General features: G+C 40.8%; 1 protein-coding gene across 1 annotated transcript in view; it reads right to left on the bottom strand.

Moving 5' to 3' along the window:
* Nucleotides 1-10466, bottom strand: part of adrb3a (adrenoceptor beta 3a) — a 19967-nt gene extending 9501 nt beyond the window's left edge. Inside the window, exon 1 of the mRNA XM_032517026.1 lies at nt 8609-10466. Within this exon, the coding sequence (XP_032372917.1) occupies nt 8609-9894 (1286 nt within the window). The 5' untranslated portion in view covers nt 9895-10466. The remainder of the gene's footprint in view (nt 1-8608) is intronic.
* Between the last annotated feature and the right edge of the window lie 618 nt (nt 10467-11084).

Here is an 11084-nt window from a genome sequence, read left to right as displayed (position 1 = left end):
CTCGGATGACTGAGCTCCTCACCCGATCTCTAAGGGAGACGCCAGCCCCCCCTCCCTCCTGAGGAAACCCATTTCGGCCGCTTGTACCCTGCTGTCAACGTGATTTCTTTTTATCCTTACAGTTTTTCTAGTTTGAAAAGTACCTTAGCGTGCATGTGATGGCAACGCAAGTTATATTTCTGTCAGTAGAGCTGCTTTTCCTTCATGTTAACAAGTCGTTTCCTGACGTGAGTCTCTTGATACTTTCATCGCAGTGCGCCGGCACAGCCGGGGCCCTCAACCCGTTTCCTGTAGAGTAAGAGTCGATAATAATATTGTTCTGCGCTCTCCCCACATCTCTGCATGGCTCATGTACTGTAATTCCACAGTAAGGAATGTTAGTCCCTGTGTCTACGCTCTGAACCGGTCTATTAGACTTTTCTCTGCATTCGCGCTGCAATTTAGGTCACAACCTTGTTGGCTGCTGTCTCTTTGAAATACAATGTTCCGCTCTCTGTTAGCTTAACTTTAGTGTTCTCAATCATGGATAAAGTGTGCTAACTAAGTCCCTCTGCTCATATCACACGGCGATGCCTTTCAAATACATGGAGATTTTTACTTAAATACATCTCCATTACACATATTAGGGCTAATGCAGCAGCCGCCTGTTTCTACTTTAGAGCGTTACGACTGACAGAAGCAGAGCAAGAGGCTAGGCCTGGGTTGAAATAATCAAGTCTCCATTTAACCCTTATGTTGACGCTTTTTATCAATGTTTTAAACTTTTTCTTACCTTTTTTGTCCCTTTTTTCAACACTCTTGATGCTTTTTTTTTCAATGTTTGTCACTTTTTTTGACATTTACGTAACACTAACTTATTAACTTTAATTTTAGTTATTTTTGGAATTTATGGTCAATAAACCTCATTTATAGGAAATTATACCTAATGTTTGAGTGAGAAAAGCAGAAATTAGGAATTATTGAGACTAAAATTAAATGAATGTATGTTGATGGATAATCACAGACTGGAATATGTCAACTTTTACTCAGTACTATTTCAAAACCACTTAATAAACTATAATTATAATATTTTATAACTATAAAATTGAATAAGACGCCCCAAAATTAATGAAAGTAGAGATTTGTACTTGGCAAAGAGCGTTGTGTGGAATCAATCATGTTATTTTGGGGAATTAAAAAGAACATTGATATAGGAAAACGGGTCAATTTGACCCGAGGACAACATGAGGGTTAAAATCGATCTTTGAGTGATCTGATTTGGATTACTGTATTACTGTCATATCATTTTGAGGTCAATTTCTGGAGGTCAATTCTTGATGTAAACATTAACCTGGTGCATTATAAAATATTGTAACAGCTGGCAGGATGCCGCTGTGTTGACTGTTCTGCAGGGCAGTGCAAAGGATCATGGGACGAGGTTATTAATTAACGGTTCCTGTCCTAGTGTGGAAATGATGCTCTGTTGGTGTTTTGGTTATGCATTTGGGTTACCTAGGTTTTGTTGGCTTACCGTGGCTGAGACTCTGGGGTAGATTGATGACCTCTGTGTATCGCGAGCAGCGGTTGAATAAACTTCCGTAGATTTCAATATCTCTGGCTCTTCAATATCTCTGGCTCTTTCTCGTAGCTCTACATTGGTGTCAGAAGTGGGATTGAGCACGTCGTAAAATAAGAATGGAACCTAGGACAGGAACCGTTAATAACCTTGTCCCGTGATCCCTCGCACTGCCGTCCAGAACAGTCAACACAACGGCTTCCTGAAGGACGTTACAATATCTTTAAGGGTTGCTTCTGGCTTGTATAACTTACAGCAGAAGTTCTCTGAGAATCTCTTTTTATAGCCAAGCTAAACTGGCATTGTGACTAAAATCTCCCTGACCTTTTTGATATGGAGTAGGAAATGGAATTGGAAAAAAAAGTCATGCAAATTGCTCAATTTGGGACCATTTACCACATTTACTTAAGCTCTGATGACCAAACACAACCGGAAAGATGAAGAAGAAATGCTGTTGGGTGGAAGATCTGGGGGGAAAATGGGACTTGTCATATCACACGGTGCATACGTGACAGATGCTGAAGGCTGCTGTGGATGTTGATAAGGGCTGCACTGGTACACCTGCATGGATTTCTATGAAAACAAAGTAACCGTTGATAATGGCTGTTCTGTGCTGAGCTCTTCCCTAGTAACCATTCATGTCTGGGGTTTGTGTGCCTCGCTTTTTATCAGCTCCTGGGATCCATCAGCTCCTGTTGGATGTTGTCCCAGGGTTTAGAGGAAGTAGACTGATCCATTTCTCTTTTGGGATGCTAGTTACAAAGATGATTGACAGGGATGACTGAGGCCAAGCAGAGGCCTGTAACAATTATTAAATACTTGTCTAATCGCAATTTCTGAACATTATCTTGTTTTTTTTTTGTTCAATCGCAATAGAGCTTAACCCTCATGTTGTCCTAGGGTCAAATTTGACCCGTTTGCTGTTTTTTTTTATCACAAAAAATTGGGCGCTGAAAATGCCCACCATTAGAAATATCAAATAACTTTGGAAAAAACATCAGAAAAAGCACCCACAACAATTGAAAAAGTGACAGAAATGTCGGAAAAAACGATAAAAATGTTTCATGGTTGACGGGAAGAGAACACAAGGGTTAAATAGTGACCGCCCACTTTGTAAGTATTTGTCCCCATTCAATTGTTCCATTGGGGGGGGAAAAAAAAAAGAAAAGAAAAGAAAATTGATTAAATAAAGCGTTTTAAGTCTGGAACCAAGCCAACTAGCTACGACAGGAATCATGAGCATAAAACATTTGATGCGGCACAAAAAAAAACCATTTTGAAAACAATTAAAAAGGTACAAGACAAAAACGTACTGTATACTTCAATTGTAGAAGCTTCGCTAGCCGTTCGCTGTTTCGCGGGTACGGTGAACATTTCCATGGTAACAGGGAGTTCAACCAATCGGAAACGTCGCTGTTACGCTCAGGATTGTGTGTGGCATAGTATTTCTCCACAAGATCACAAATAAAACATGTTTTTCTTAAAACAAGGTTGCTTTTATGTGGACTTGTAGCTTCTACAGGAGCAGGAACAACCTCGTGGTCCGTCTACCTCGGAGGTTTGGGACATTATGAATGATAATCATAATCCTTCTAGAGGAAATCAATGGGATTTTACTTCCGCAACCACACTATTGAGCTCTATTAGATGCTAACATTAGCCTTGGCCCTAAGGGGTATGACTGTTGATGGCAGTTGTAGATATGCCAAATCCTACTTGTGTAAGTGATTATTGGTCAGACTGTTGAGCTAATGCTAGCCTAGCTAGCTTTCACTTGTTGTCACAGCAACTCCAAGCATCCTGGGCTGTGGTTGACTTGAGAATGGATTCACCGATACTGGTTTTTCAAGGACGATATCGCTACCGATTTTTACTAATTAATGAAACCGATAACCAAGATATATGGAGCGGAAATGCATTTACGGTGAAAATGAAAATCTTTAAGTCAAAATGAAGATTTTTGGAATGTTACAAACTCCAACACAAAACTTTGTTGGTTTAATCAATAATGTAACATACTAGAAACTTTCAACATAATACCCAGTGTTGGGGGGGGGGTTACTAAGTCAGACTGAGTGGTTAGTGAAACCGAAGCAGAGGGACAGACGCAGAACTGTAACCAAGCCAAAGTAGCTCACTTTGTAATTAATTAACTTTATCGATTTTCAAGAAAAGACAACAAAGATGCTGATAATGTGTAAAGTGTCTTGAGATAACTCCTGTTATGAATTGATACTATAAATAAAACTGAACTGAATTAAATAACCATCACCAACCCCCACCTTTTTCCGTAGGACTATTTTTTTTTTTTTTTTTTTTTTACTACATATTATTATGATTCAAAATATTAGTAATGACACTTGTCCCTTTAGACGTTCATAGATTCAAAAATTTCAAGGGGATACAGTTATAAAAAAAAAAAAAACGTAAGTGAAAAGAAGCAGCGATGACAAATTTTTGTTGCTTCAAAAATGCCTCGTTGGGCAAAATGTTACGAATATCTGGGTCACGTAGCAGTCACATATAACCAAAAGATGCATCCTGGGATTAATTCAAAACTTGAATTTGTCTGAAAAAGTAAAGGATAAACTATATATATATATATATATATATATATATCTCAAATTTGATTTGATAGACACTCATACAGCAGTTATTTCTGAGGCAATTAATTGTACATGCAACATTTGGAATTGTTCCTGCTATAGCCATTATTGGCACTCAGTGACTACCCACTCCAGCGCTCCAGACTGAAGCGTTTGTCATGTTCCTTCATTAAACCTATCTGCGAGCGGCGGCCCCGCCAACATCCCAGTCATTCTGCAGCGGCTGCTCTCACTTACGTTTGTAATTCTGTTCAAAGTGCAGGGTAAGCCCGCTGAGCCTTCCCCGTGGGCTGATTTACTACACATCACACCACCCGGCTCCTTTTAAGGAAGACTTTTATATGCTCCTAAATGTCTCCCGTTTTATAGCCCCATTGATTACGACTGTGAAATTCCACAAAGAGGATGTCATGTAAAGAGAAGAGAAGAGAAGAATGATATGTGTACTGTAGAGCAGAGTAAACATCCCTCTCTTGTAAAACCGGGCTGCTCATGGGAATTCACATGGCACGGCGAGGGCTGGAGTGTAAGAGCTGTGACACTTTTTGGGAAGATGCTAAGTTCTCAAATTGAACTAATTGTTTTTATATTTCTACGTGCATTACCTCAAATGAAATGGATGGATTTGAATCTTAACTGGAAACACTTTCAAACTCCCTCACTGTGCTTATGTTAATTGAAATTACACAAGGTATAATTTCCATTTTGTGACAAGACACATCACTTAAAAGCTTAAATTATCGGCCGGCCGGACAGCTCAGTTGGTAGAGCCGCCGTCCACGTGTGGAGGTTTGCTCCTCGACGCAACCGGCACGGGTTTGGCTCCAACCCGCGTCCCCCCCCCTCCCCTTTCATATTTTCAGCTATCCTGCCAAAAATAAAGGCTGAAAATGCCCAAAAAATTATCTTAAAAAAAAACAACAACTTCTCATTCCTGTTGCAGACATCAACCAAAACTGGTGATTACATATTAGTTATAAGTTGTTACATTATGTCAATCAGTCAAGAAAAGTACATTTGTTGTCTTTTAAAATTGGGCTGTTGCAGTAATATCTAGAATTAATGTTGCAACCAACAATAAGCTTTGTGGGAATTGAATTTGTAATCTTGCCGAATCTTTGAATTTCTGACCACAGTAAGTGATTTATTTATAAATATTGTATTAAAGTTTTAGGGGAAACAAGAGCAGCTACCCCACCTGATGATTGACACAAAGTTAGACACACCCCCCCGTCCCTGATTGGAGGATCTGAACAAAGCAGCGGTGGAGTGGATCGCCCTACAGTCTGTAGGGGGTGCCAGAGGAGCTGGATTTTTTTTTACCTGCTTCATATAGTTCTACTGGTACATAGGGGCAGTTTCAGTGAATATGAAAGTTTTAAGTCACATGTGTCAAAGTCAAGGCTTGTGGGCCAAACCCAGCCCCACACGATAAATTGTGGTCCACCTAGTGCGCTATACCAAAAAGACAAGAAACTGTTTTCAAACTGTCATTATCTGACACTCAAAGCAGAATTTGGCAGATTTGTCGACTTTGAGACGTTTTTAGCCGGGGTAAACCCCGCCCACTTTGTCTGCAATTTGATTTCGTTCTACAGCTTGGTCTGTAAACCTGCATGTTTAATTCTCCTGCTTTAGTTCACAATTTTGCAGGAACCAATCACAAACTGACTTATCTACCTGGCGTGCTAGTGGCGGGTTTAACACGATGACGATAGAGAAGCGACCACGAAGCTTGTTGTTTAACCCTCATGTTGTCAAATTTGACCCGTTTACAAAAAACTTTCTATATCAGAACTACGGCTAAAGAATGTTGAAAAAAGTAACGAGTGTTGAAAAAAAAAAAAAAAAAAAACTACAACGCTGGAAAAGTGACCAAAAAATCTGAAAAAACGAGAAAAAAAAACGAGAAAAATTGACTTAAAACATAAATGAAAAAATATCAAAAAAAGTGACAAAAGAATTGCAATAAAATTGACAAAAATGTAGAAAAAAAAAAGAAAAACACAAAGTTGCATGGTGAAAGGAAGACAACACGAAGGTTAAATTCAACACAGCGACCACCGAACTTCACCGAAGCGCAGAAACCCGTTAATGCCGCTGTCGCTTCGACGTCACCCGGATCGTTGCTCTGATTGGTTGAAGGACTATCCAACTGTGTACAGAGTCATTTCAACTATGCCCATTGGTCACACCTCTTGTGCAGTAGAAAATACAGAGCAGACTCCCCAGACCAACGCTCCATCTCAAATCTATTGGTAGCCAGACTAGAACGTTTTCACATTCAGGCTGTGAAACAGGTTGCTGTCAGTCGGCCATGTAGTACTTATCATTGTCTTGCTTGGTTTGCCAAACTCTATTCTAGTTATTTTTGTTGGGCTTTATGTCAACAACACTCTAAGTGAGAAGACTACATGGGACGTGTAATAATACAGTCAAAGATATGGGACTTTTTTCAAAATAATACCACGTCAATAAACTGCATGTCTGTCCCTTGATGTGATTTTTATTTTCCAGTGTGGCCCTTTAGTAAAGTTGAGTTGGACACCCCTGTCATAAGTAGTACATGCTCTAATAATAATAAGAGTAGTAACATTAAGGCTTTCCTCTGTTTACACATATCCGATACATCCTACAATTGACTGTATTATTTGTGTCCCTTTCAAAAATTGGTATTGAGACCCCCCCCCCCCCCCCCCCCCCCCCCCCCCCCCCAACTGTTGATGAAATTTACACCCATGATTGCATGGAAATGGAACAATTCTTATATCTCAGATAGCCAGCATTTACTTAAAAGATGGAAGACTTTATTTATTTTTACTCCTAATGATTACTTCATATCTTCCTGTGTTGTGCGACAGGCCCTCTGTCGACTTGCAGTGCTGTATTCCACCGCGGCATCCTGATTGGCTGTCAGTCTTGTAAACAGCCCCTCCAGTTATGGGGGAAGTCTTGTGTGTAAGTGATAAAGATTTATCTACTGCAGGGTGTGTTGGGCAGGGCACCCTGGGGCCCACTGACGGGCGCACAGACACACTAATATTTAGAAATGTCCTCAAACGTCACATGGCTCTGTGGTTTTACAAAACCACTTTCTATTCATCTTTGGGTCACTGTTTTTAGATACAAGATAAACTATATTTACATTATGAATGGGTCTGTAAAATCCAAACTAATTCATTAAAATTGTTAAGTATTTTGAAGTAGTGTGGTAAAAACATACGTCAGTGATATTTTTACATCAGCTGGATCCAAAAATTGATTAAAGGTAACCGATACAGCGAAAGCCCTCATGCCCTCATTCAGCGTTTATTTAAACATGGAAAAAAATCCAAATATTAAGTTTCACTTTTACTTTTGGAAAGTTTTAACAGCCCAACAGCAGCCAATGTTTCAGAGAGGATTTATTTTTCTTCCCAATCTAGTTTATATCTGAACAACGGCACACAGATGTATTAGAACAAGTCCAAATATGGATTTCTACTTTTAGAAAATATACAGTGGGCCATAAAACTACAGTTTTCTATGAAATGAATGAAAGTTTCAAAAATGTTAGTCTTTTGACTCTTTTTGATATTTAAAAAAATATAATATAGTTTCTTGGATATGTCTTTATACTGGAATTACTGTATATCAAGTAAAGTTGTATCCAGAATGCACAATTCCAAGAGCATGTGTAGATTTATAGAGATAAACCTTTACAAATCAATAATGGATTAAAATGTCTATTTCTAAGAATAAAAAAAACTAACTTCAAACTTGTTTGTGATATGTTTGAAACTAGATTTCCCTGGAAACGAAAATGGCTCTTTAGTTGTTGCATTGTTTTCTATGCTATTTTTCATTTAGATTATTTAGTTGGCAGCTATTTATTATTGAACTCTAAACTACTATAACCTCATGTAAAACTGAATCGAGCTCACATGCGTGTGTTTTTGTCGTTGTGACTGCGGTTGGTAACGGTAATTCTTTTGATTCTCCGTGACATCGATTCTACGCTGTGAGTCTTCACAGTTCTGCTTGAAACATCTGCTCCCATCTCGACTGATAGACCACCGATGGAACACAGCACTGTTAATAAGAAAAAGATTTCTAACCAGTAGCCGCGGTCAGTCACACACTCCCTGATAGTCTGTTTTTTCTCTGTGATCAAAAGTCTGCGAGTTACACTCAAATAGGATGCACTGAGATTGTAGTATCATCTATAGTATTATAAAAATGTATGTTATTTAATTATCTTATAAAAATGAACTGAAAACAGTGTTAAGTTGTTGTTGTTCATGATGTCCAGGTGTATATTAGTTGTCAAAATTCTTCAAACTTCAATTTCTTTAAACAGGGATTTCATTATTTGTGTTTTTTTAGACAGTGGCCATTTTTTAAGTATTTATCATATTTAAAACACATTTGACTGTAAGGAAAATAAAGAAAGGATAAGGGGACTTACAATTTAGATTCTGGCTCTGTTGAGTCATTGAACTGTATGCTGCCGTCACTTTTGCTGCTTCCAAGAGTACTGGCCAGGCTCCCGCTGCCCTCGGTGTTCCCGGTCAGAGACTTTTGGAACGAGCCAGCCGTGCCTGACTCAGCCTGCCACAGAAAGCAGGAGCAGCGAGTCCGCAGCTCTTTGTAGAAAGTATTGACCCACATGGTTGACAGCCACGGGCAGCCCAGCAGGTTCTTGAACGCGGTTCGAAACTCTGGACTCCTGCAGTAGATGATAGGATTGAGGCCGGAGTTGATGTAACCCAGCCAGTTTAACAGTCGGAAGATCCTCTCATCGGGAATGTCTCTTTCAAACGCGTTGATGATGTTGGCGACGAAAAACGGAAGCCAGCACACAGTGAAGGTCCCCATAATGATCCCCAACGTCTTGAGGGCCTTGTGCTCTTTGACGAGCATCAGCCGCGACGGCCTCCGCTTGGCACTCTTTCTCCGAGCTGCGTTGCCGCTGCAGCCGCTGGAGCCTGCGCACGCCGATGGCAGGACGTTATTGACATGGACGACTTGCACCTGCGCCGTCGGATAGTCGTTCTGGAAACGCATGCGATTCTTATCAATGAGCTGGACCTGCCGTGCGGCTATTAGAAAGACTTTGGCGTACACAAATATCATTATAAGCAGTGGAATGTAAAAGGACACTATGGAAGAGATAATGGCGAAGGCCCTGGTGGTCACAAAGTCACAGCACGTCGGGGTATCGTAGCACTTTTTCGCTACTTCGTCGTCATTGTCGCGCCAATACCCCCTCATGATGGGTACAAAGGAAATCAAAGCGGACACGACCCACACGAGACAAACCACTACCCTGGCGCGCCACTTGTTGAGAAGAACCTTGTGTCGGAGCGGCCTCGTAATGGCTATGTACCGATCCACTGCTATGACGCAGAGCGTCTCGATGCTCGCCGTCACACACAGAACGTCCACAGACGTCCAGAAATTGCAGAAGGTGTCACTGAGCTGCCAGTTGCCCGTCACAACAATGGTGGCCCCGAGAGGCACCACGAGGACCCCCATGATGAGGTCGGCGCACGCCAGGGACATGATGAAAATGTTTGTCGTCGTCTGTAGCTGTAGAGTGCGAGCCACGGCGATGATGACCAGCAGGTTACCCACCACTATAGTCAGTATGATGACGACCAGGATGACGAGGCTCCAGGGGCCCGCTGCCGGGTGGTACGGTTCGGTTATGTTGATCACATAGGATCCTGAAGTGCTCAGGTTGCCGTCCATTATTGTACGCTAAAGTTATGTTTTTTCAGGTTAAAGTTAACAAAACGGAAGAATCTGCACTTCTTCCAAGCATCATAAATCTGCTCACGACATTAAAGTATTTCTCTATGTTGCAGTTACTTTCTTACATTTCCCAGCTAAACAGTCTTGTTTGGTAGTGCTCAAAAGGCAGTTTCCATGTTTCCAGACGTAATGACCCAGACGTGATTGTCAGTGGAAGTTCTTCTGGTGTAGGCAATGACAGCATGTTCTCCACAAAAAAAAAAAAAAAGATGTATCCACAACCACACTGTCGACAATGCTGAGACAATATTAGCTCACAGAGTTGCAACACTTTCATGAATCCGGGAACATTACCATGAAATGGGAAAAAAATGTTCTTGAGAAGAAAAATCCGCCCGTCCACTTTAAAGGCCACTGGGATCAGAGTAGTTTCAGTGTGGACTGTTGGAGATCAAGCAACAGTGACGCCGTGTCAAGAACCACCAGAGTGCACCAGTGTGGCTGCCCACTCTTTCTTTTGCTCTCTCTCTCTCTCTCTCTCTCTCTCTCTCTCTCTCTCTCTCTCTCTCTCTCTCTCTCTCTCTCTCTCTCTCTCTCTCTCTCTCTCGGTGCAGGTTGCCCAAGATTGTATTGGCTCTAATCACACCCTGACTGAAGGCAGAGGGGAGGAGTTGAAAATTGTGCCTGTGTGCCAAAGCCATACAGGGATCAGCACCCTAACAGAGCCTCACACACATGCAAACAATCACACACTTACAGACACAAACATGTAATATATAGGCAAAAAACGAATCCAACATTAGAGCGTGTAAAAACTGCAAAACTATCTATGTGACACACATGTACACACATTGTTAACTTGTAAGGTTAAAAGTATGTGATGACTATGTGATCACCATCAGCTCTTTATTCTTTAATGTCACTGATGCTGTGTTGAATGTAGCAGCTCCACTAAGCTTGTTAACCCATTAACTGTATCTGTCACCTGACTTGTGTCAACAATATGACAGACTTTTCCACTGCTGGCTTCTGTTCTGATTGTCAAATGATGCTGGGATACTTCAGAAACACTCCCAATGCTCAACAACATTTTAAGTCATTTATATGCAGCTTTTGCAGTAAACATGAAAATATGGAACTATTTTGATCACAATTTAGCTGTTAGATTGGGATTATAGCTCAGTAAC

The sequence above is a fragment of the Etheostoma spectabile genome, chromosome 5 (genome assembly GCF_008692095.1).
Source record: "Etheostoma spectabile isolate EspeVRDwgs_2016 chromosome 5, UIUC_Espe_1.0, whole genome shotgun sequence".
Taxonomy (NCBI): Eukaryota; Metazoa; Chordata; class Actinopteri; order Perciformes; family Percidae; genus Etheostoma; species Etheostoma spectabile.
This window is presented reverse-complemented; position numbering and strand designations above follow the sequence as displayed.